This window comes from Rhineura floridana, chromosome 2 (genome assembly GCF_030035675.1).
Source record: "Rhineura floridana isolate rRhiFlo1 chromosome 2, rRhiFlo1.hap2, whole genome shotgun sequence".
In the NCBI taxonomy this organism is placed as follows: domain Eukaryota; kingdom Metazoa; phylum Chordata; class Lepidosauria; order Squamata; family Rhineuridae; genus Rhineura; species Rhineura floridana.
The window spans coordinates 183,239,842-183,260,353 of record NC_084481.1 but is presented as its reverse complement, the minus strand read 5'-3'; the positions used below and the strand labels follow the sequence as shown (position 1 = coordinate 183,260,353).

At 40.3% G+C, this 20,512-nt stretch overlaps 1 protein-coding gene and 1 non-coding gene across 6 annotated transcripts in view; both read left to right on the top strand.

Moving 5' to 3' along the window:
* The window catches only part of HEATR5A (HEAT repeat containing 5A), a 144,875-nt gene that overhangs the window by 55,946 nt on the left and 68,417 nt on the right, over window positions 1–20,512 (top strand). For 4 of the 5 annotated variants that reach the window (XM_061611594.1, XM_061611591.1, XM_061611592.1 and 1 more), the window contains 8 exons: window positions 1,853–1,964; window positions 3,825–3,977; window positions 4,600–4,699; window positions 5,486–5,595; window positions 7,103–7,266; window positions 7,350–7,525; window positions 15,561–15,666; window positions 16,932–17,122. In XM_061611594.1, the coding sequence (XP_061467578.1) occupies window positions 1,853–1,964; window positions 3,825–3,977; window positions 4,600–4,699; window positions 5,486–5,595; window positions 7,103–7,266; window positions 7,350–7,525; window positions 15,561–15,666; window positions 16,932–17,122 (1,112 nt within the window). The remainder of the gene's footprint in view (window positions 1–1,852; window positions 1,965–3,824; window positions 3,978–4,599; window positions 4,700–5,485; window positions 5,596–7,102; window positions 7,267–7,349; window positions 7,526–15,560; window positions 15,667–16,931; window positions 17,123–20,512) is intronic. The other variant, XM_061611593.1, reaches the window with a different exon arrangement.
* LOC133378622 (U1 spliceosomal RNA) lies at window positions 6,811–6,969 on the top strand. The gene has a single exon (XR_009761068.1). It is a non-coding gene; the product is annotated as a U1 spliceosomal RNA (small nuclear RNA).

Sequence of the window (20,512 nt, the reverse complement as noted above, 5' to 3'; positions counted from 1 at the left end):
TCCGTTCATCAAACACTTTTTGAGGGGAGTCGCCCTACGATCTCCGGCTGTTGTCCATCGGTTTCCCTCATGGAGTTTGCCGAAGGTTCTGCAGGCTTTGCAACGCCCTTCGTTTGAACCCATCAGGACTGTGCCTCTACGTATGCTGTCCTTCAAGGTCTTGTTCCTGATCGCAATCACGTCTGCCAGACGAGTTTCGGAGTTGGGCGCATTGTCTTCTGCTCGCCACCTCTGCGTCTTCCATAAGGACTCTGTTGTACTGAAGACTGATCCTTCCGTCCCAAGGTTGATTCAGTTTTCCATTGCAACCAGGACATTGTTTTGCCTTCCTTTTGCCCGAATCCTACCCATCCTCTCAAGAAGGCTTGGCATTCATTGGATGTCTGGAGGGCTCTCAAGACCTACCTGTCTAGGACCCAGGATATACGACGAACTGAGTCTCTGTTTGTATCCTTTAACCCACGTTCTATAGGGCATAAAGTAGCTAATTCCACCTTATCCCGTTGGTTGCAGGCTTGTATTGCCTTAGCTTACGAATCCCTTAAGCTTCCAGTGCCAGCTAGCATAACAGCTCATTCAACTAGGTCAGCGGCTACTACAGCTGCTTTTGCTACCAACGCTCCTGTTGCTGATATTTGCAGGGCTGCAGTCTGGTCTACCCCACACTCGTTTATAAGGCATTATAAAATTGATCGCTATGCCTCTGCTGACGCCTCTTTTGGCAGATGAGTGTTGCAACAGGTTCTTAATGAGGATTAGCATGTGGGTGGTCCCTCCCTGTATGGGCTGCTTTGGTACATCCCGCAGTGATGGTATACCTCCTATGGAAAATGTACCATTGGTCTCACCTGAAAGGTGATTTTCATAGGAGGTATCCCATCACGACCCTCCCAGTTGGAGGATGACTAGATATTTTCTCATGTGTTATATATTCCTGTTACGCTATTATATTTAAATTTTAGAGTGAAGTCAAGACTGCTAGTTCTGTTATTTCGCTATGTTGCAGTCACGTCATTATGAATGTTACTATTGTGTTATTTTCCTGCTGGCAGGCCTGTTGGCCTTGTTATTGTATTTTTAGATATTTCTCTTTAGACTCACTGCGAATGAACTGGAGAGTGGGAGGGGCCTGACGCCCCTAGTCTTGACTTCAAAAACATTCTTGCCTTCGCACGATAGGTGGAGCTACAACCCGCAGTGATGGGATACCTCCTATGAAAATCACCTTTCAGGTGAGACCAATGGTACATTCTCCTTTCCTCCTGCAGCCCCTTGAAAAGCTGCTCTGGAGGGTTATGGGATCTTCCAGAGTAGCATGAGAGGTGTGTGTGCACTGCAGGCCAACTGAGTGAGACATCTCTCATTTTCACACATTTGGGAGCCTATGCTGGATCTAGGTGCCCTCTGTGAATGGAAAGAGCCCTTGCATTCATGGAACAGCAAGTCTGGATCCAGCCCAGGAAAAGTAGAATAAAATACAGCAAATAAAACACCATTTTCCAGCAAAGGTATGCCATATGTGCCTATAACATGCAGGAGGCCACTTCACAGCATCTGAGGACAAGGAGCCAAGCCCACAAAAGCTTATGCCACAATATATTGCAAGACTTCCTTGTTAAATGGAATAACAAGGTGGCTACTCTAGAATTTTACATAAGAATTCAGAGATCCCTTTATCTCATGCCATTTTAGGGTCATGCAGGTAAGTGAGAAATCTGCATATGCTCTCTTTGGGGGCTTGTAAATATATCAAAACAATACGCATGCCTCCCTCGAAGTGTTCAGTTTTGTGTTTTCATTGCTAATGCAAAAAAATCACTACTGATGAAAAACCCATCACTTTTTATCACAGGTCATCATGATGGTAGCTGAGGATTTGTTGCGTTCTGCTTCTCAGAATAGCCGTATTTCAGTACAACGAATGCAATCTGGATGGCTATTAATAGCTGCCCTAATGACATTGGGTAAGATTGACTAGTCCATTTTTTTACTTCTTTCAATATATGAATGTGTTGATCTGTCCAACAACATTTGTATTTTGCAAAGGAGAAATCCTGGCCATTTATATTGTAATAATTCACCTTTGTAAACACTCCCAGCTGATGATTAAAGTAGGTACCACAGCTAACCTAAATTATTACATCATTATCACTCTCCTAAGAGTGTTTCCTTTACAGTGCAAGGGCACACATTAAAAAATATAACGTGTGTCCATTTCTACCTTATGATTTATCAGGTTGCCAATATCTATTTTTGCTGCACATGTTTTTGAAATATGTATTGAAGATCCATACTGTGCCCAGTGGGTGGGGAAGCTATGTAGTTGCTTTATTCATTGTCAGGTAGAAGTGAGTCCACACTACATTTTTAACATGTTTCCATTTTTTTAGTAACATGTGAAGTAGCCCTGGGTCAAGTTATTTCAAGCGTATAAAGCAAGGCTGATAAAATAAGTCAAAATAATTGCCCCATGCACCCCCAATTCTGTATCAACAAAATCCAAATTTCATATCAACAAAATATATATTAATAGACTATGTTATATAAAGTTATATAAAGTTCCTTCAGGAGGAACAGCAGGATATAAATTCAATAAATAATAACAACTTTGTTTCTAAAAACAGACATTTCTTAGTTCTTTAACAACCACAACAGGTAAGAGACAGTGATATATTTACAGCATAAATTTATTTAGTAGTCGATCTCAGGCAAACCTTTTGTTTCTTTTACTAAAATAAAAAATTCTTCATGAGGGGAGTCTAATATAGGCACCAATAAGCTAAATTCTTGAGCTCATGGTAATTATGCAAAAGAATACACTGTCACCCTTATCAGACAAGGGATTATACACACTCAGTTACCTGGCTCAGTCTAGCACCCAGGCTATGCACGCATGGGCCAGTATACAAAGCTGGGATCCTATTTTTGGATGGGAGCTAGATTTTGTTTCCTCTGTGTTCTGCCTTGCTAAACAACCAATTGGTGTAATTACACCTTCTCATTTCCCATTAGCTCCTTTTACTGGCCTACATATGCAATATATGTTGTATGTTAGATCGAGGCTTCAGTGTGCCTGAGTTTAGCTAAAATGTTTTCTTTTTTTTTATTTCAAGGTTTTAGAATTAAGATGGATTTTTAAATGTTTTTTTATACAAGAAGTTGTGTGATAAAAAGCAGAGAAAGGCAAGTTGTATTAACCCTTGTTCCACAAAATATGTCATTAATGGATATTTTAAAAAAAGAACTTGTAAGCAAAACCAAAGAGTAAAAGTGATTGTTTAAAGCAGAGATAGATATGTGGCCTGCAAACCAATCTGATTCACCTGCTGGTCCTTTACAGATTGCTTATATAGCATGGCACAATATTCACTTGGATACTGTGGCACACACTATATTGGTGCCTCGCAGATGTTCTTGGACTATAAATCCTCTCATCCCTGACCGTTGGCCTTGCTGCCTAGGGCTAATGAAAGATGTGGTCCAAAATACCTAGAGGGCACCCAAGTTGGACATGTGTTCTTTCAACTTGTTCCAGAAAGATTCTTGTATGATATTCTCAGATTCTTTTGCTAACTTTTGGGATTTTCCTGGTGGAACTAGGAAAACTAATATGAGCTAGTTTTCACTCCAGGTCTCTTTGTGTCCATACTTAGCGTATATGATCAGGTTGCTGATCACTAGCAGTAGATTATTTCTGCTTACCGGAAATCTAAGCTGCAACCCTCTGGACAGCTAACAGGTGTTCTCTGGAGGCTTGTATAGTTGTTGACATGATTTTAGTTCATCATATTCTTATCAGAAAATTTTCATTTTTAAAATGATAGGTCCTGCAGTTGTTCAGCACCATCTTCCAAGAATGCTATCACTTTGGAAATGTGTGTTTCCAATATCACCTAAAGATTTAGAAACTGAGAAGAGCCGAGGTGATTCATTTACTTGGCAAGTAACATTGGAAAGCCGTGCAGGTGCTCTCTGTGGTAGGTGAAATTTATCATGGCTGTTTTGTATTTTCTCTTGTCTTGTTGCACTTTCAAAAGAAAAAAATAGTGTTTTCGTTTCAATTTTTTGTGTGTGCAGTATCCTTTTGGAGATCTCTTTTCCCTGTTCTTCACTTATGACTAAACTTGTGAATTCAAGTACATAGAAAAATTGACTATAACATTCTACAGAAGTGATGAATGGTGGCTCCAAGTCAGTGGGGCAGTGGAATCCATTCTGGGTTTTACTCCAAACTTTCAAAGTTTGGTCTCAAACCCAGAGCAGATTCCATTTGCCACTGACATGGAGCCACCAGCCACTACTGTCCCACAGAAAAACAAAGGCAACTTGACAATGGGTTGAGAGACTACTGCTTAGAGTTAGATGCTACCAATTAGCTATAATAGAATAGATTAGCATTCTTTTTTCTTTATTAATCCTTCTACTTTTTCGGTTACACAAATGGTTGTTAGATATAACAACTATTGCCGCCCTGGGCTTCTGCTGGGAGGAAGGGTGGGATATAAACAAACAAAACATTGTATGGTTATAACTCTTACCGTTTGTTACCAAAAAAAAAAAGCTCAGGGTTTTTTTGTAATCAGTTTTCTTTATTCTCAGCTATCAAAAGTTTTATTGTCCATTGTGGGGGCCTTCTTACAGATGAAGTTATTCAAAGACTACTTCCTCCCCTTCCGTGTGCTGTTGATTTACTGACACTGTAAGTATTGCTGCTAAGCAGCACTCTGTTAATTTTAATATTTTCACTGAAATGCTCATTGTATTAGAGCTGCTATAACAAAGGCAGCAATCTAGGTTGAACTTGTATAGGTACACGGATGAACTATTGGTTGGAACCAAAGAACAGCAGTTATTCATATAGTCAGTGCAAGATTATATCTGATACAGGAACTGGTTAACATGACAATACTTGTGTGTTTGAAATGGCTTCTGCAGCACAGAGAACAGTTCTTTCTTTCCTCCTTTATATTTTGTATAATATTGAGTAAGAATGAAGTTTGAGAATCACACAACCAGCGGTGCCCTCCTGCAGAAGACTGTAAGTTGTAAGGAGCTCAGGCAGAGCATTTTACCTCACCCCCCACTTCCTGATTTTCTTTTCCAATTGACATTCAGCATTCAGTGGCTACTGAACACTCACAATCTCTTACTGACAGGATTCCCTCTGCCTTAGGATTTTTTTTTAAAAAAAATGTTTGTATTTCTGCAAATACTTCCTTCAAGCATTCTGATAACTCCCTCTTTTTTCTCAGTGGTCCTGTTTTGGCTCCATTTTTGTCAGGACTCACCACCTCAGTTCAGTATTAAAGGAGTGATATTTTGAGAATGACTTTAAATATCTAGTACTGTGCTGCGGTTTAATTTTTTGTAGTTTTCTAGACACTGAATTTCAGGTAACATGGAAAGCAAATTAGTAGCTGAAATTTGTTGGATAGGTTTTCCCTCCTCTCTTTTAACTTTATGATGTATTCCTTTATGTTTTCAGTCTTCCTTCATTAAATAAAACCTATGGCAATCCTCTAAAACCATCCTCAGTGATATACAGGAAAAGACTTTATGAACTGCTTGCTTTGTTGCCTCCGAAGGCCTATGAAGGTATGTATTTTGTCAAGCAATACCACCTTGAATACCTCCAAAGGTTTCCTTCTTGCCCTGTTCGTTTTATTAACAAATGGACAAACAAATCTTCTATTTTAATGCAGAAGTAGTGTAATATTATGAATTTAAATTTATGAAACTGCCAAAAATATGGATAGTGTTCAATCCAGAATGTTGCATAAAGAACTGCTTCCAAGGAGGGCAAGGGATCAGGTGGGCCATTTATTTAATGGTTTGACCAGGGTGGGCAACGTGGTTGACAGAAAGGGAATTTAGGTGTGCTAAAGCAGGATAAGAAGATTGCAGAGAAGCTAAATGAATTGTTTATGTGTCCCTTCACAAAGGTGGATGTAGGGCAGATCTCTACACCTGAACTAACTTTTGCAGGAGGAACTGAGGCAAATAGTGATGATGAGTGTCTTAATAAAACAAAATAAACACTGACAAATTGCTGGGTCTGGATGGCATCCACCTTAGAGTTCTCAAAGAACTCAAATGTGAAATTGCTGATCTTCTAACAAAATATGTAACTTGTTCCTCAGATCCACCTCCATACCTGAAGGCTGGAAAGTGGCCTTTCTCTTTCCTTCCTTCCCCTCTGCGGCCCTTGCATTCCTTCAAAAGTCTTTCGCGATTCCCCCCTCTTATTGAAGCTCTGTACAATGCAGCTCATGCTGTTCAGGAAGGCTTCCCAACACTGCAGAGTTTTTGTTGGGAGTTGCAGACATGAAGTCAGGGAAGAGAAAGAATGGCTACACAAGCTGCTGTCTGCTCACACAACCACTCAATCCAATTATAATAGATAAGTAACTTCTGTTCCACAGTAACTTTTGTGTTCAGTACAACAAAATCTGTCTTCTAACAAAACAGTATACAAAATCAAAAGAACTCCCCAAACAAAAGAAGAAATTGTACTTCTGTTAAACAGTGTTTTCTATTTACTTTAGTAACTTGTGGTTATTGGTAGGTATTGTATCTTTTGGTGGGGGGAGGCGGGGACTTGTGTTTATTTTTGTGCCCTTCCTGCCCTTTAACCTAACCATGATGCTCTAAAAACAGTGTTTTTTTCTAAAGTCATTCACTACATTTTTGGTTCAGAATATTTAATGTGATAATTTTCATGATATAATTAAGTTTGATATTCCAGATTCATTTAATTTGTTCAGTTTTATGACTTGCTAACAATCACATTTATCAGAAATCCAACAAGCCAAACTTACCTTGCAGGGGAGATACCATGACAGATTAGTTTTTCAGGGTAAGGCTCATCTATTGCACTCCAGGTGTGCTGACCCCTGTGATTTCTCCAAATGCAGAGAACTTGACTGCATGATTTATGGTAGCAGGGGATGGTGTTCACACTTTCTTCTGATTCTTCTGTATTACATATTAAAAATAAAGGAAATCCCACAAGCCATTTCTCATTCTTAAGCAGCTTGCCAATAATACATTTTTGTACAAGCTGTATATAAATGTAGTTTTCTTCTATCTCCATAATTTACAGGAAGCTTCTCTGCTGTTCTCAAAGAATTAGTGCTGGATTTGACTCAGCCCGATAACCAGATGGCACCCTCTGCTGCTTATTTTCTATCTCTCTGTCATCAGAATGAACTTACCTTACTTGGTACCTTACTACAGGAGACAGAGCACAGATTTATTGAAGAGCAGGTATGCTTCAGTAGTTACTTAGACATTCACAGAAAATAGACTGATGTCCTGTGATAACAATGGCATTTCTCCTATCTTTGCAGCTGTTCTTAGTTAACAGTGTAGCTGGTGGTAGTATGGAGTATGACCCATATTCAGTTTATGAGAGAGCTGCAGAAGGTGATTCCATGCCTAAGCCCTTACCTCCAACTGTATCCATTATTGGTGCAGCAACTCGTCTCTTTGGAGTAATATTTTCCCATGTTGTAGAGCCCAAAAGGTAAAAATAATAATTTTTTTTTAATGTGAGCATGACTTGTGAATGTAAAACAGGATGTTATAAAGTTCAGCACACTGGAATTTCAAAAGCTAATCTTATATAAATAAAAGCAAGAATATTCATGTAGATTATTTCAAAAACAGTATTCCTTGGAGTACCAGTTGTTTTCAGGCTGGAGTGTTTGAATATGGAATAGAGACAGTAATGGAGGGCTCTTGCCTTTATGTCCTGTGGTAGGCTTCCCAAAAGCATCTGGCTGGCTACTATTGGTAACACATGCTGGATTAGATGGACATCGGATGAGTCTAGGTGGACTCTTCTTATGTTTTTGTGTAGGAATTTCTAGTGTAAAGGAACCAAAAGAATTAAGGTGTCTCAGACTTTTCAGGTTAATATGAGCATGGATGGATTTGGATCTGGGAAAACCAATATCAGATTTCATCTATGCAGACTTGTTATGGATGAAGACTCTTAACAGCCCCACTTTCTCATCTGTAAAATGGGAATGTAGAGAAAACAGAAATTTCTCTAAGAATTGTTGTGAAGACAAAAGCAGTAAACACTATACAACACTTTTTCAAATTCATTGTTTTGCTTTCTCAAGCAAAGGTCATAAATGTAAATTCACTCACAATAAGGATGCACACCTTAACGTGGTGAGGGGAGTTGAGAGTGTTGAAGAAACTGAGAGCAATGCTGTCAGGAGTGTAGACCAAGAAGCTAGACTCCTAGCAGGGGCACACAAGGCGGAATGGTCAAAGCTGAGACACCAGACTAAGATGCATCCAAACTCAGAGGAAGGCAATGGTAAACCACCTCTGAATACCTCTTACCACGAAAACCCTATGAACAGACTATCCAAAATGCAACATGAGATAGTGCTGGAAGATGACATCCCCAGGTCAGAAGGCAATCACCGAGCTACTGGGTAAGAACAACGGGTAAGTACGAGGAGTGCTATGACTAATGACGCAGCTGGGTCAAAGCCGAAAGGAAGCCCAGAGGCTGATGCGCATAGATGCAAAAGGAGAGTCTGGAGTTGTATGACATACACAATAGGAACATGGAATGTGCGAAGCATGAACCAGAGAAAGTTAGAAATTGTCAAGCAAGAAATGGAACATAACATTACAATACTTGGTGTGAGTCAGGAATGGGACATTTTCAATCAGGAAACTACAAAATATTTTATGCAGGAAATGAGAAATTAAGAAGAAATGGGGTTGCTTTAATAGCAAGAAGTGATGTAGCAAAAGCAATTAGGAGCTATAACACAAGCTTTGAGCGAGTTATATCAATGAGATTTAATGGGAAACACATTAACATAACCATCATCCACATCTATGCTCCAACGGCAAATGCAGAAGAAGAAGAATTGCAGAGTTTTTATGCAGAAGTACTGTACAGGAAGAAATTGATCACACACTAAAACAAGATGTGCTGATAATCATGGTGGACTGGAATGCAAAAGTAGGGAACAGAGAAGAACTAGGAATTGTGGGGAAATTGGGCTTAGGAAATAGAAATGAAGCAGGAGAAAGACTTATTGAATTCTGTGAAGCTAATAATTTGTTTCTTGCAAACACATTTTTTGAGCATCCGAAAAGATGACTGTACACATTGTCATAACCAAATGGTCAATATAGGAATCAAATTGATTATATAATTGGTAGCAGAAGATGGAGAAGTTCCGTACTTTCTGCGAAAACAAGACCAGGAGCAAACTGTGGTACAGATCATGAACTGGTCATACTGAAAATCAGAGTAAAGCTAAAGAAGAACAATAAAGCAATCATAATGCCAAAATACAATTTAAATAACATCCCAGAATAATATAAAGATCAAATAAGACACAGACTTGAGGCTTTAAACTTTGTTGACAGAAAACCAGAAGAACTATAGATTGAAGTCAGAGACATTATTAGGGAAGAATGCAAAAAACAATACCTCTAATTAAAAAGAGAGAAGGACCTCAGTGGATAACTGAAGAAACTGGTTAAAGAGAGAAAGAAAGCAAAAGGAGATGGAAACACAGTTAGAACCCTAACTGCAACAATACAGCGAATAGTACAGAGGGACAAAGAGAACCATTACAATAATTATTAGAGAACTATTACAATAGTTATTGTATAGAAATAGAAGTGGACAACAAAAAGGGTAGAACAATGGCCCTATATTCCAAAATATTAGAGAAATGAAAGGGAAATTTAAACCAAGAATAGGGATGTTGAATAATCAACAGGGGAACACACTAACTGACCGAGATGAAATAAAAGGAAGATGGAAGCAATACACTGAAGAACTCTATAAAAGAGATGCCAGGATGACAGATTCATTCACGGAGGAACAGTATGATAAAGAACCAGAAATTTTAGAATTTGAGGTGAAAGCTGCTCTTAAAATACTTGGAACAAACAAATCACCAGGAACAGATGGCATACCAATAGAGTTGCTACAAGCTACTGAGACTGAATCTGTCGAAACTTTGACAAACATTTGTCAAGAAATATGGAAAATTAAAAAATGGCCCACAGACTGGAAGCGTTCAATATACATCCCAATTCCAAAGAAAGGTATACCGGGGAATGCAGTAATTATCGAACTATTGCCTTAATATCCCATGCAAGTAAAGTAATGCTCAAGATTCTACAACAAAGGCCCTTACCATATATGGAGCGAGAAGTGCCAGATGTCCAAGCTGGATTTAGAAAGGGAAGAGGCACCAGAGATCATATTGCAAACATATGTTGGATAATGGAAGAGACCAAGGACTTTGAGAAGAAATCACCCTGTGCTTTATAGATTACAGCAAAGCCTTTGACTGTGTAGATCATGAAGAACTATGGAATGCTTTAAAAGAAATGGGGATGCCACAGCATTGGATTGTCCTGATGTACAACCTATACTCTGGACAAGAGGCTACTGTAAGGACAGAATATGGAGAAACTGAATCGTTCCCAGTCGGAAAGGGTGTGAGACAGGGGTGTATTTTATCACCCTATTTGTTTAATCTGTATGCAGAACATATCACATGGAAAGCGGGATTGGTTCAAGATGAAGAAGGTGTGAAAATTGGAGAAAGAAATATCAGTTTAAGATATGCAGATGATACCATACTACTAGCAGAAACCAGTAATGATTTGAAACAAATGCTGATGAAAGTTAAGGAGGAAAGCAGGACTACAGCTGAACATCAAAAAGACTAAAGTAATGACAACAGAAGATCTATATAACTTTAAAGTTGACAACGAGGTCATTGAACTTGTCAAGGATGATCAATACATTGGCACAGTCATTAACGAAACTGGAGACAATAGTCAAGAAGTCAGAAGAAGGCTAGGACTGGGGAGGGCAGCTATGAGAGAACTAGAAAAGGTTCTCAAATGCAAAGATGTATCACTCAGACCATGGTATTCCCGATTTCTATGTATGGATGTGAACGTTGGACATTGAAAAAAGTGGATAAGAGAAAAATCAACTCATTTGAAATGTGGTGTTGGAGGAGAGCTTTGTGCATACCATAGACTATGAAAAAGACAAATAATTGGGTGTTAGAATAAATTAAAGCAGAACTATCACTAGAAGCTCAAATGATGAAACTGAGGTAATCATACTTTGGACACATAATGAGAAGACATGATTCCCTAGAAAAGACCATAATGCTGGGAAAAACAGAAGGGAGTAGAAAAAGAAGAAGACCAAACAAGAGATGGATTGACTCTATAAAAGAAGCCACAGACCTGAACTTACAAGATCTGAACAGGGTGGTTTATAACAGATACTATTGGAGGTCGCTAATTCAGGGGGCCGCCATAAGTCGTAATCAACTTGAAGGGATATAACAACGACAAGATATCAGGTATACTTTTTATATTATGCATTAACAGGCCTAATATATGTTCCTTACAGATACAATTATTGCTGTCTAGTAATAAATGGAACAGCAGTAAGTGGCAAGCATCCAAAAGCAAAGGAAGAAAAAAAAGGGGGGGGACTCCAAGATGCTTGAAAAAATGTTTATTTTAACAAAAGCCCAATGCATTTTGGCCACTCAGTAGTTTGGCCTTTGTCAGGGCCTATAAACAAATTCATAAAAACACGCAACATTAATGTACATAAATTCCATACAGCATAAAACCATACATACATAGGTAGTCTATAAAAAAATTTACTTGTTATCCCTAAATTCGCTTCTGATCAAAACATCCCTCAAGTTCCTCAACCAGGAATATGACGTATAACATGCCAATGCCTTTTAATGCTAGTTTGTAATCGATTAGTAACATGATTAAAGGTCAAACTGCAATTTAAATGATCGGAGGCTGTTTTAAATGTAGGTTGCAGAAGGTCTGTGCTTTTTTTATGGGAAACTTTCCTAAAGTTATCCTCAACTATATTGTTCGGATAACCCCTCTCGAATAGGTATTTTTTCAAAATCTGGGATTGCGGTATGAAATCCTTTTCAGAAGAACAATTACGTTTAATGCTTAGAAACTGACTATAGGGTAAGGATAACAATCACCTGAGTTTTAACACCATACTGGGCACAAATGCAACTAAGGGCATCATCCCTGTGGACATTGTGCCTACTGTAGATTTACGTGCAAGATGACAGAGTTTGTTAACCCTGTCAGTCATAAAAAAATACACCTTGAATCAATTCTCCACGTGTAACACTCCCAATGTCATTTATGGAATTCAGTGCAGTTGCCAAAACATTTATATAGGCCAAACATCAAGAAATGTTAAGAAACGTATAGGGGAACATATTAGCAACATCAAAGATATCTGGGGAGGCCTTGGTGGAGCATTTTACAAGATGTCATCATTCCTTTGCTGACTTTGGGTTTTAGAAAAAATAAGTGTGGACAAAAGCAATGTTCTATTAAGGAGAGAAATAGCTTGGATTTTGGAACAAAAAATGCTGACCCCTAGTGGTGTCAATGAGGGGTTAGAATTTCTCCTGTCTTGTGAATCTCACAAAATATTGATGATCCTTTTCACATTCTTTTTCCTCGGTTGTATGTAATTCCCTGTTATACCTGCATTTAGGCACCTGGGGTTGTGTATATACATGAGCACGCTCAGTGAATTCTTCTTAATGGTAATTTATCATTTTGAGCAGATTTGCTAGTAAAGAATGTTTTAGACCAGTTCATGTCAGTAATCTTTTTTATGTAAATGTATTATTTATTTGGACTGCCTTCAAGTCGATTCCAACTTATGGCGACCCTATGAATAGGGTTTTCATGGCAAGTGGTATTCAGAGGTGGTTTACCATTGCCTTCCTCTGAGGCTGAGAGGCAGTGACTGGCCCAAGATCAGCCAGTGAGCTTCATGGCTATGTGGGGATTCGAACCCTGGTCTCCCAGGTCATAGTCCAACACCTTAACCACTACTTATACTTATGTATACATGGTTTTATGCTGTATGGAACTTATGTACATTAATGTGTGTTTTTATGATTTTGTTTACAGCCCCTGATGAAGGCCAAACTACTGAGTGGCCGAAACGCATTGGGCTTTTGTTAAAATAAACATATTTTCAAGTATCTTGGGGTTTCCCCCCCCCTTTTTTCCTTTAATAATAAATGAGTCTCTTACTACCCCAAAGGGTAAACAATCTTCCTACAGCATTTTATAGCATTTCAGTCAAAGGAAGCTGTTTTGGTTCTAAACCAGTGTCTGTCATCAGTAATGGATTGGATGAGGGCAAACAAATTCAAGGGTAATCCAGACAAGACAAACGGGCTCCTGGTCAGACAAAAGGCAAATCAGGGAATAGGGATTCAACCTTTGCTGGATGGGGTTACCCTCCCTCTGAAGACACAGGTTTGCAGTTTGGGTATATTCCTGGACTCAGCCCTGAGCCTGGATGCTCAGGTTTCAGCAGCGGCCATGAGTGCATTTGTATAGTTAAAACAAGTGCATTAACTGCACCCATTCCTGGAGATGTCTGATCTGGCCACAGTGACACATGCCTTAGTTACATCCTATTTGGATTACTGTAGCATGCTGTACATGGGGCTGCCTTTGAAGAATGTTTGGAAACTTCAGCTGGTCCAAAGAGTTGCAGCCAGATTGTTAACTGGGGCTGATGACAGGGAGCATACAACACTCTTCTTACAACAGCTTCACTGGCTACTGGTTTGTTTCTGAGCACAATTCAAAGTGCTGGTTATGACCTATAAAAGCCTGGGCCCAAACTGTATAGGACATCTGAAGAACCATCTCTTCCTGTATGTGCCTGTTAGAACTCTAAGATCTTTGAGGGAGGTCCTTCTCTTGGTCCTGCCACCCTCACTGGCACACTTGCTGGGAACATGGGAGAGCCTTCTCTGTGGCTGCCCCAAGGCTCTGGTACTCACTTCTTAAGGAGGTTAGACAGGCTCCCTCCTTGCTGTCCTTCTACTGGCAGGTGAAAACTTTTTTATTATACAGCCACAAGAGTGGCTGTATACTATAGCCAGCTGGGATTTTTCACATTCCGCAATGTTAAATTGAAAATATCCCCATGCCATTCTGATGCTTCCCATAAGCTCATTTCAAAACAAAACCTTACAAAACTTATAGTCCTGAACTCAGAAACGCTTGCTTAACAACCCTCTCAATTTTCATGCTGATACACAAAACGGTCAGAGAGAATAGACAGTTCACTAAAATTGCAAAGTAAATCAGACATATTTAAAGTGACCATCTGAACTATATCAACTGTCTTAATAATGTTGCTTCCTCCCTGCTAAAACAAGATCAGCACAGCACATGTCTTCTTTCTATTATTTGGGCTGGTTGCAGGTGTTGCCACCACTCACCATATGCTCAGAGGCACATGTTACCAAATTCTTCCAAGCTACACAGCAAGTGGATTGGACTGTGAAAGACCAACCCAAATGGTGTTTGCATTTTTACAAATTTGTAGGGCAGTCCAGTATCTCAGAGAGTAGGTCAGGTCTCCTGCTCCCCTGGTGCATTCACTATAGCTGCGCAATTTCCCTGCTTTTTAAAGTTTGATAGAAATATCTGTGGGCTATAGGTATGTTCTTAAACCGCAAGGTGTTTTGCCTATTAGTGAATGCTGACAGGCTTTTGGGAACTGACTGCAAGGGCTTTTAATAGGGTGCTGTTCCACTTATCTGTGGCTAATTTTAATGGATATATTTTAAATGGTTTTAATTCTATAGATAGTTTAATTAAATTTTAACAATAACTTTCTGTATGAGTTTGTTTTAGCCACCTTGAGTCCCAGTTTTGGGGAAAAGGCATGATATAAATGAATAAAGTAATAATAAAAATAGGAAAAATGTAAACTCACTTGCCAACATGTCACCGTGCTGCTGAAAGAATTGCACTGGCTGCTCATTAGCTACTGGGCCAAGTTCAAGGTTCTGGTTTTGGTGTACAAAGCCCTATACAGCTTAGGACCAGGATATCTGAAATAATGATGATTTCATATGCTGATTAAGACAGACATAATTTTTATTATACTTCGGCTCAAATGCCATAAGTGTGATAGAGCATAGTTAAGGGAGATTGTTTGGCCTCATGTTATGACCATTTTGCATATTTATTCAGTCACTGTGGAGCAGCAACAGCACTTACTGAATGTCCATCTCTCTTCTCAAGACTCCATAATGGAATATCTTGTACAATACAGGACACAAAAGTAACAAAATATTTTTTTCTTTATGAAGTGTGGGTGTGCGCCCATGTACAAAAACTCATGCCACATAGTGGTTTGGGGCTCTTTTAAAGCATAACAGAATACATATAGTACTCCAGTATTTAGAGTTAGATTAAAGTTAGATTAAAACAATTTTTTGAAAAGGGAAAGGCATGCTAGAGAGAGACTAATGGTGGAGAGTTTGGAGAACAAAAGGAAGGAACATGGGCACACATTTGAAAATAGTTCCACACTAGAGAGGTCCACATTAGTTGAGCACTGTTTCCTGCTCAACAACCTGACATCTGACAAACTTAGTTAAATAAAAGAGAGAATAGTTTTATGCCTTGTCTTCTCTTGTTTTTGTGTGTTCAAGACTACAAGTATTAGAACAATTATTGACGTCCATAAAACAAACCAAAGGATCACGGCAGCAGATAGTACAACAAAATGTTATATCAGCATTTTCTAATGTTCTGAAGGTAAGAGTCTCCCTTTATTATAAAAACTAGTATTTTGGCTAAAAAGTGGTGATATTCATCTTAAACTCTGAGGTGTGTTACTGTAGTGCAGTGTCTGTGAATTTGAAAAATTGAGTACTGCTCTGAGAGCATTATCTCCTTAAAAATTAATCACATTATTGTGGTTTTGTAGCAAATTTCATACTCTTTGTAAGACACTATCTACCAGGAAAAAATTAGAGTTTGAATATAAATGAGGTAAATGCAACTTTAAATATGTGTATTTGTTGCTTGGGGTTTCTACAAAAACAACTCTTTTTTCTGTTTATCATCCACTTGATCTTGTCCTATTTTTCTGTTTTTAGACTTAGAGATGCTTCATAAAAAATGTAAATGTACTGCTTTCAAGTCGATTCCGATTTATGGCAACTCTGCAAATAGGGTTTTCATGAGGCTGAGAGGCAGTGACTGGCCCAAGGTCACCCAATGAGTTTCATGGCTGTATGGGGATTCGAACCCTGGTCTCCCATGTCGTAGGCCAACACTTTAACCACTACACCACACTGGCTCTCAGAGGTGCTTCATACACTTCTGTTTTAAAGGGAACCTGTTATAGATTGTCTGATATTTGGAACGCACACATATTACATATTAACGTTGTACACATTGTGGAAATGCATGATGGGCAGCTGATATGCTGTGGTTTTCCCCACACACTGCCTCTGTCTTTAAAAGCATGCTGCATTGACAGGAAGAAAAACTGGTGCAGTGCAGGACTCCGCTTTCTACTATTGTTTACAAACTCTCTTAAGGGAAACTATGTTTGCATAACTGCAGGTTATCATGTATTGACAACAGGATAATCTTCCTCTTGCTTCTAGAATCAAGAGGAAAATTGTAACCCTGTGTGGGCAGCCTACCTCTGATTTCATCAGCCTGATTGTATCTGAAGAAAACTTGTTCATAAGATGTTCATGCACATCCAAATGGGTTATATTTTGATCATCATTTCTCTGGGAACTTCAGATCATTCACACAGCCCCGCTTAGGCATCATTTCCCAAACTTTAGCAGTTAAGAACGGTAGAATAATGCTAAGTTTTGCTTCAAGGTATTTGGAACCATGCCTGTAAGAATATTGCATAGATTGTCTTGAATTGTACCTGTAAAATGCAAATTTCCATCTACTATGATATCTGTTTGTTCAGAATGAATTAAAGGCAGGAACATTAACTGTTCAGTGCCCAAAATAACTGTAGCTTCTTAAAAAAATTGTTTTGGTTCTAGCACTTGGCTAGCTGCAAAGGAAATTTAGGTTCTGAAGAAATCCGAAGCTGTGCTCTGACTTTAGTGATGAGTGCCTTGGAAAGCAGTAACCTGCTCTTAAGATGTTCTGCTGCAGAAGCCTTAGCCAGACTTGCACAGGTAGTGGCTGACAGTGCCTTCTCTGCTGGATTGGTGCAAATTAGCTTTGACAAGTAAGCAACTTCTTATTTTACAGTTTTATTATGTTTCATTACATACTACATACTACACTACATTGTTGCTGTTTAAATTATGATGATGACAATTATTTTTCTTCTCAGTAATTACTGCTTACTCAGCCAGGAATCTGATATCACAAGTCCCTTTCTATAACATGTGGCAATTCCCTGGTTGTATGACAAGTCTGAAGAATGAACAGCTTTTTGCATTTAATAGGAGCAATGGAACATGTTCTTTCTAAATTTTGCTTCATGATATTTGGAATCATCACAGCCTTGAATTTCCAGACATTATTTCCAATATTACATATGTGTGTTTTTCACTATCAAAATTTTCACAGTAATGTGTGACAAGTATATTAGCTCTTTTAGTTGTTGATCAGAAAATTATACCTGTTTTATATTAATTTACTAAATTATTAATATAAATTAATAAATTGATTTTATCCTGGTGAACCAAGATGTATTATTTTTGTTTATTGCTGTGGAGCTGTGGAATGCTATGCTTTGAGAGGTTAGGTCCTGTTTCATCTGGGTCTATATTCCACCAGACCTTGGGAATTAACTTGAATCTACTGAAAGTATTGTGTTTGTTGGTCGTTCTGAATTTGTGTTAAATTGTTTCATATTTTGTTCCTGTTATGTTTTGAAAAAATTAAATTGTTTTAGAATGCAGTCCAACTTACCTTTCCGCCAGGCTGGGGGGAGTTGGGTGCCACTGACTGCTGGGTACACTGGCAGCAGCTCTCCACTGCAGCTGATCCCCAGCACCACCAGGAGCCTGCTGGCACTGCCAGAGGTCCGCTGGGGATGGCCACCCTGGCGGAAGCCCCAAAGACAAGACGTTCCAGGGGCATGGGGCAACTTAGGCAAGTCCCTCCCCCGGGTCCCAATCTGCCGGGAAACTCCATTGGCCAAAAAGCCAGCACATTTGTGGGAGCTGGCACTTCCTGGCTGGCTTATGCGCACAGCTCCTGATGGAGCTGGTGTTCAGCTGGGCCAGCGGCTCCAGAGCGGGAGGAGGATCCCACAGGGCTTTCCGCCTACTCCTACTCCTCCAGGCCCCCTTCCACTAGCTTCCTGGCATTTGGATACTCTGTTATCTGTTAACCACTTTAGGGACTTTACAAAAAAAAAGTGGTATATAAATGTTTGAAATAAAAAAGCATGCAATTGATATATGCGGCACTTCAGAGAACAATGTAAGCAAGGAGCCTGTAATCTAAATTTGGCAGTGAGGGGAGCAATAGTGCAAGGGGCCCCAAATCTACAAAAACAGTTTAAAAGCTCTTAGTTACTACAAATGAACAGCACAGTCCTATTTATGTCACAACAATCTGAAATTCAGGGGAGTGATTGTAGGCATCTATGGATGTGAACTAGATAAAACCAAAGTTTTTGAAGTGTCCGTATCATATGAATATAAGAAGAACCTTGCTGGATTAGGCCGAAGGCCTGTCTAGTCCAGCATTCCATTCTCACAGCAGCCACCTAGATTCCTGTGGGAAGTCTGTTCCTATGGGAATAGCTGCAGCACTAGGGGGACTGAAGAAGACCTGCCCTGGGAGTGAGTATCTGAGCTTCTGGGTGCTTGCTGCTTGCTGACTTTTGAGACAGCTGGAGACCCTGGTAAGTGCTGCAAGGACTGGGACGCACTGCCTGACCTTTCCTCCAGAGAGAGGCTGCAATTAATCATGCAGCCTCTTGCATCAGCTCCTGGCTGCCCTTGGGGAGTCCCTTAGAGCAAGGGCACTACCCTCTTCTATTTCTTTCTTTCTTTTTTTAACCAAACTAGAGGAGATTGGGTAGTGGGTAGGGCATGTGGCTTGTGTAGTTCCTGCACAGGGTGAGAGCCTGTGCAGTGAACTGAATGATAGGAGAAAGTCACCTACTGGGATAATTGGCTCAGGTAGGTTTTGTTGATGGGCTCTTGTTGGGTCCATATCAGGCGTTTAGGAGGAGTCTTAGTAAGGAGGGACATGAGTGATGCTACCCCAATTTCGGTGATCACTGGTAGAGGGAAGTATAGCCATGGGGAGGTGGTGAATTGCCATAGAAGACAACAGCAAGGTTATCTACTCCTTGTTCCTTGCTGCCGCTCCTCTCATGGATGGGTTTCTCGTTGCTCATCTGCTGTGCCCACTGGTCTGCATGTGTTGTTGTTTAACGCCATATCGGTACACAATAAGACCACACTCATCCATGATTTGATCATGGATGAAGATGCTGATTTGGTGTGCATTACCGAGAACTGGGTGGGTGAGCTAGGAGTTGATCTGACCCAGCTTTGCCCACCGGGATACTCAGTGCAACACCAGCACAGGCTGCAAGGACAGGGAGGAGTTGCTGTGGTCTATAGAACTTCCATCTCTGTCACCAGGAAACCACCCTGTCTTCGTTGTGTAGGCCTGCACCTGGTGCTGGGCCAAGGAGACAGGAAACTAGGGTTGCAGCTGGTGTACCATCCACCCTGGTGCCTGGCAGCTTCTCTGACTGAGCTGGCAGAGGCCATCTTGGCTGTGGTATTAGAGGTGCCCAAAATGACAGTCCTCAGTGTTTTCAATGTCCACGCTGAGGCTGCCTGTAGTGTTCTGGCTCAGGACTTCATAGCCTCCATGACGACCTTGGGGTTGTCTCAAGTCGTCACCGGCCTAACACATAGGGCAGGGCACAACTTCGGCTTGGTTTTTACTCCAGATGGAGGAAGGGTTGGTCTGGAGATAGGGGGGTGGATGTCACCCCATTGTCATGGTCAGACCTGGTGAAATTTAGACTTATGACTCCAATCCTTCCCTGCAGGAGTGGTGGACAGATTAATATGGTCTGCCCCTGGAGACTATTGAAATCCACTGGATTCCTGAATACCCTGGGGGAATTTCCAGTAGATAGCGCAGGTGACCCTGTTGAAGCCCTTGTCACTTTGTGGAACAGCGAGGCACATCAGGCTCTTGACACGATTGCCCCCAAGCACCCTCTCCAGCATTGTGGAGTCCGGTTTGCACCTTGGTACAACAGTGAGTTAAGGGCAATGAAACAGGCTGGATGACGGCTAGAGCGCAAGTTGCAGAAGATGTGCTGTGAGACTGATTGGGCATGCATAAAACATCATAACCGTGCCTACTGTGCGGCAGTGAGGGCGTGAAGAAGGCCCACTTCTTTGCCTCAATCGCATCATCAAGTAGCTGTCCAGTGGAGCTTTTCTGTATTGGATCTGTTGACATCAACTCCAGGAAATGGAGTTTTAGACCCTTCGGAGGCCCACCGTGAATTGTTTGCAAGGCACTTTGAGGGTAAGGTTGGTCACCTCCGTAGCAGTCTTGATGCCCCATCCACATCTACTGTAGTCCCCAATGAGGTGTCCAGTGCAATGTCTGCTGCAATGTC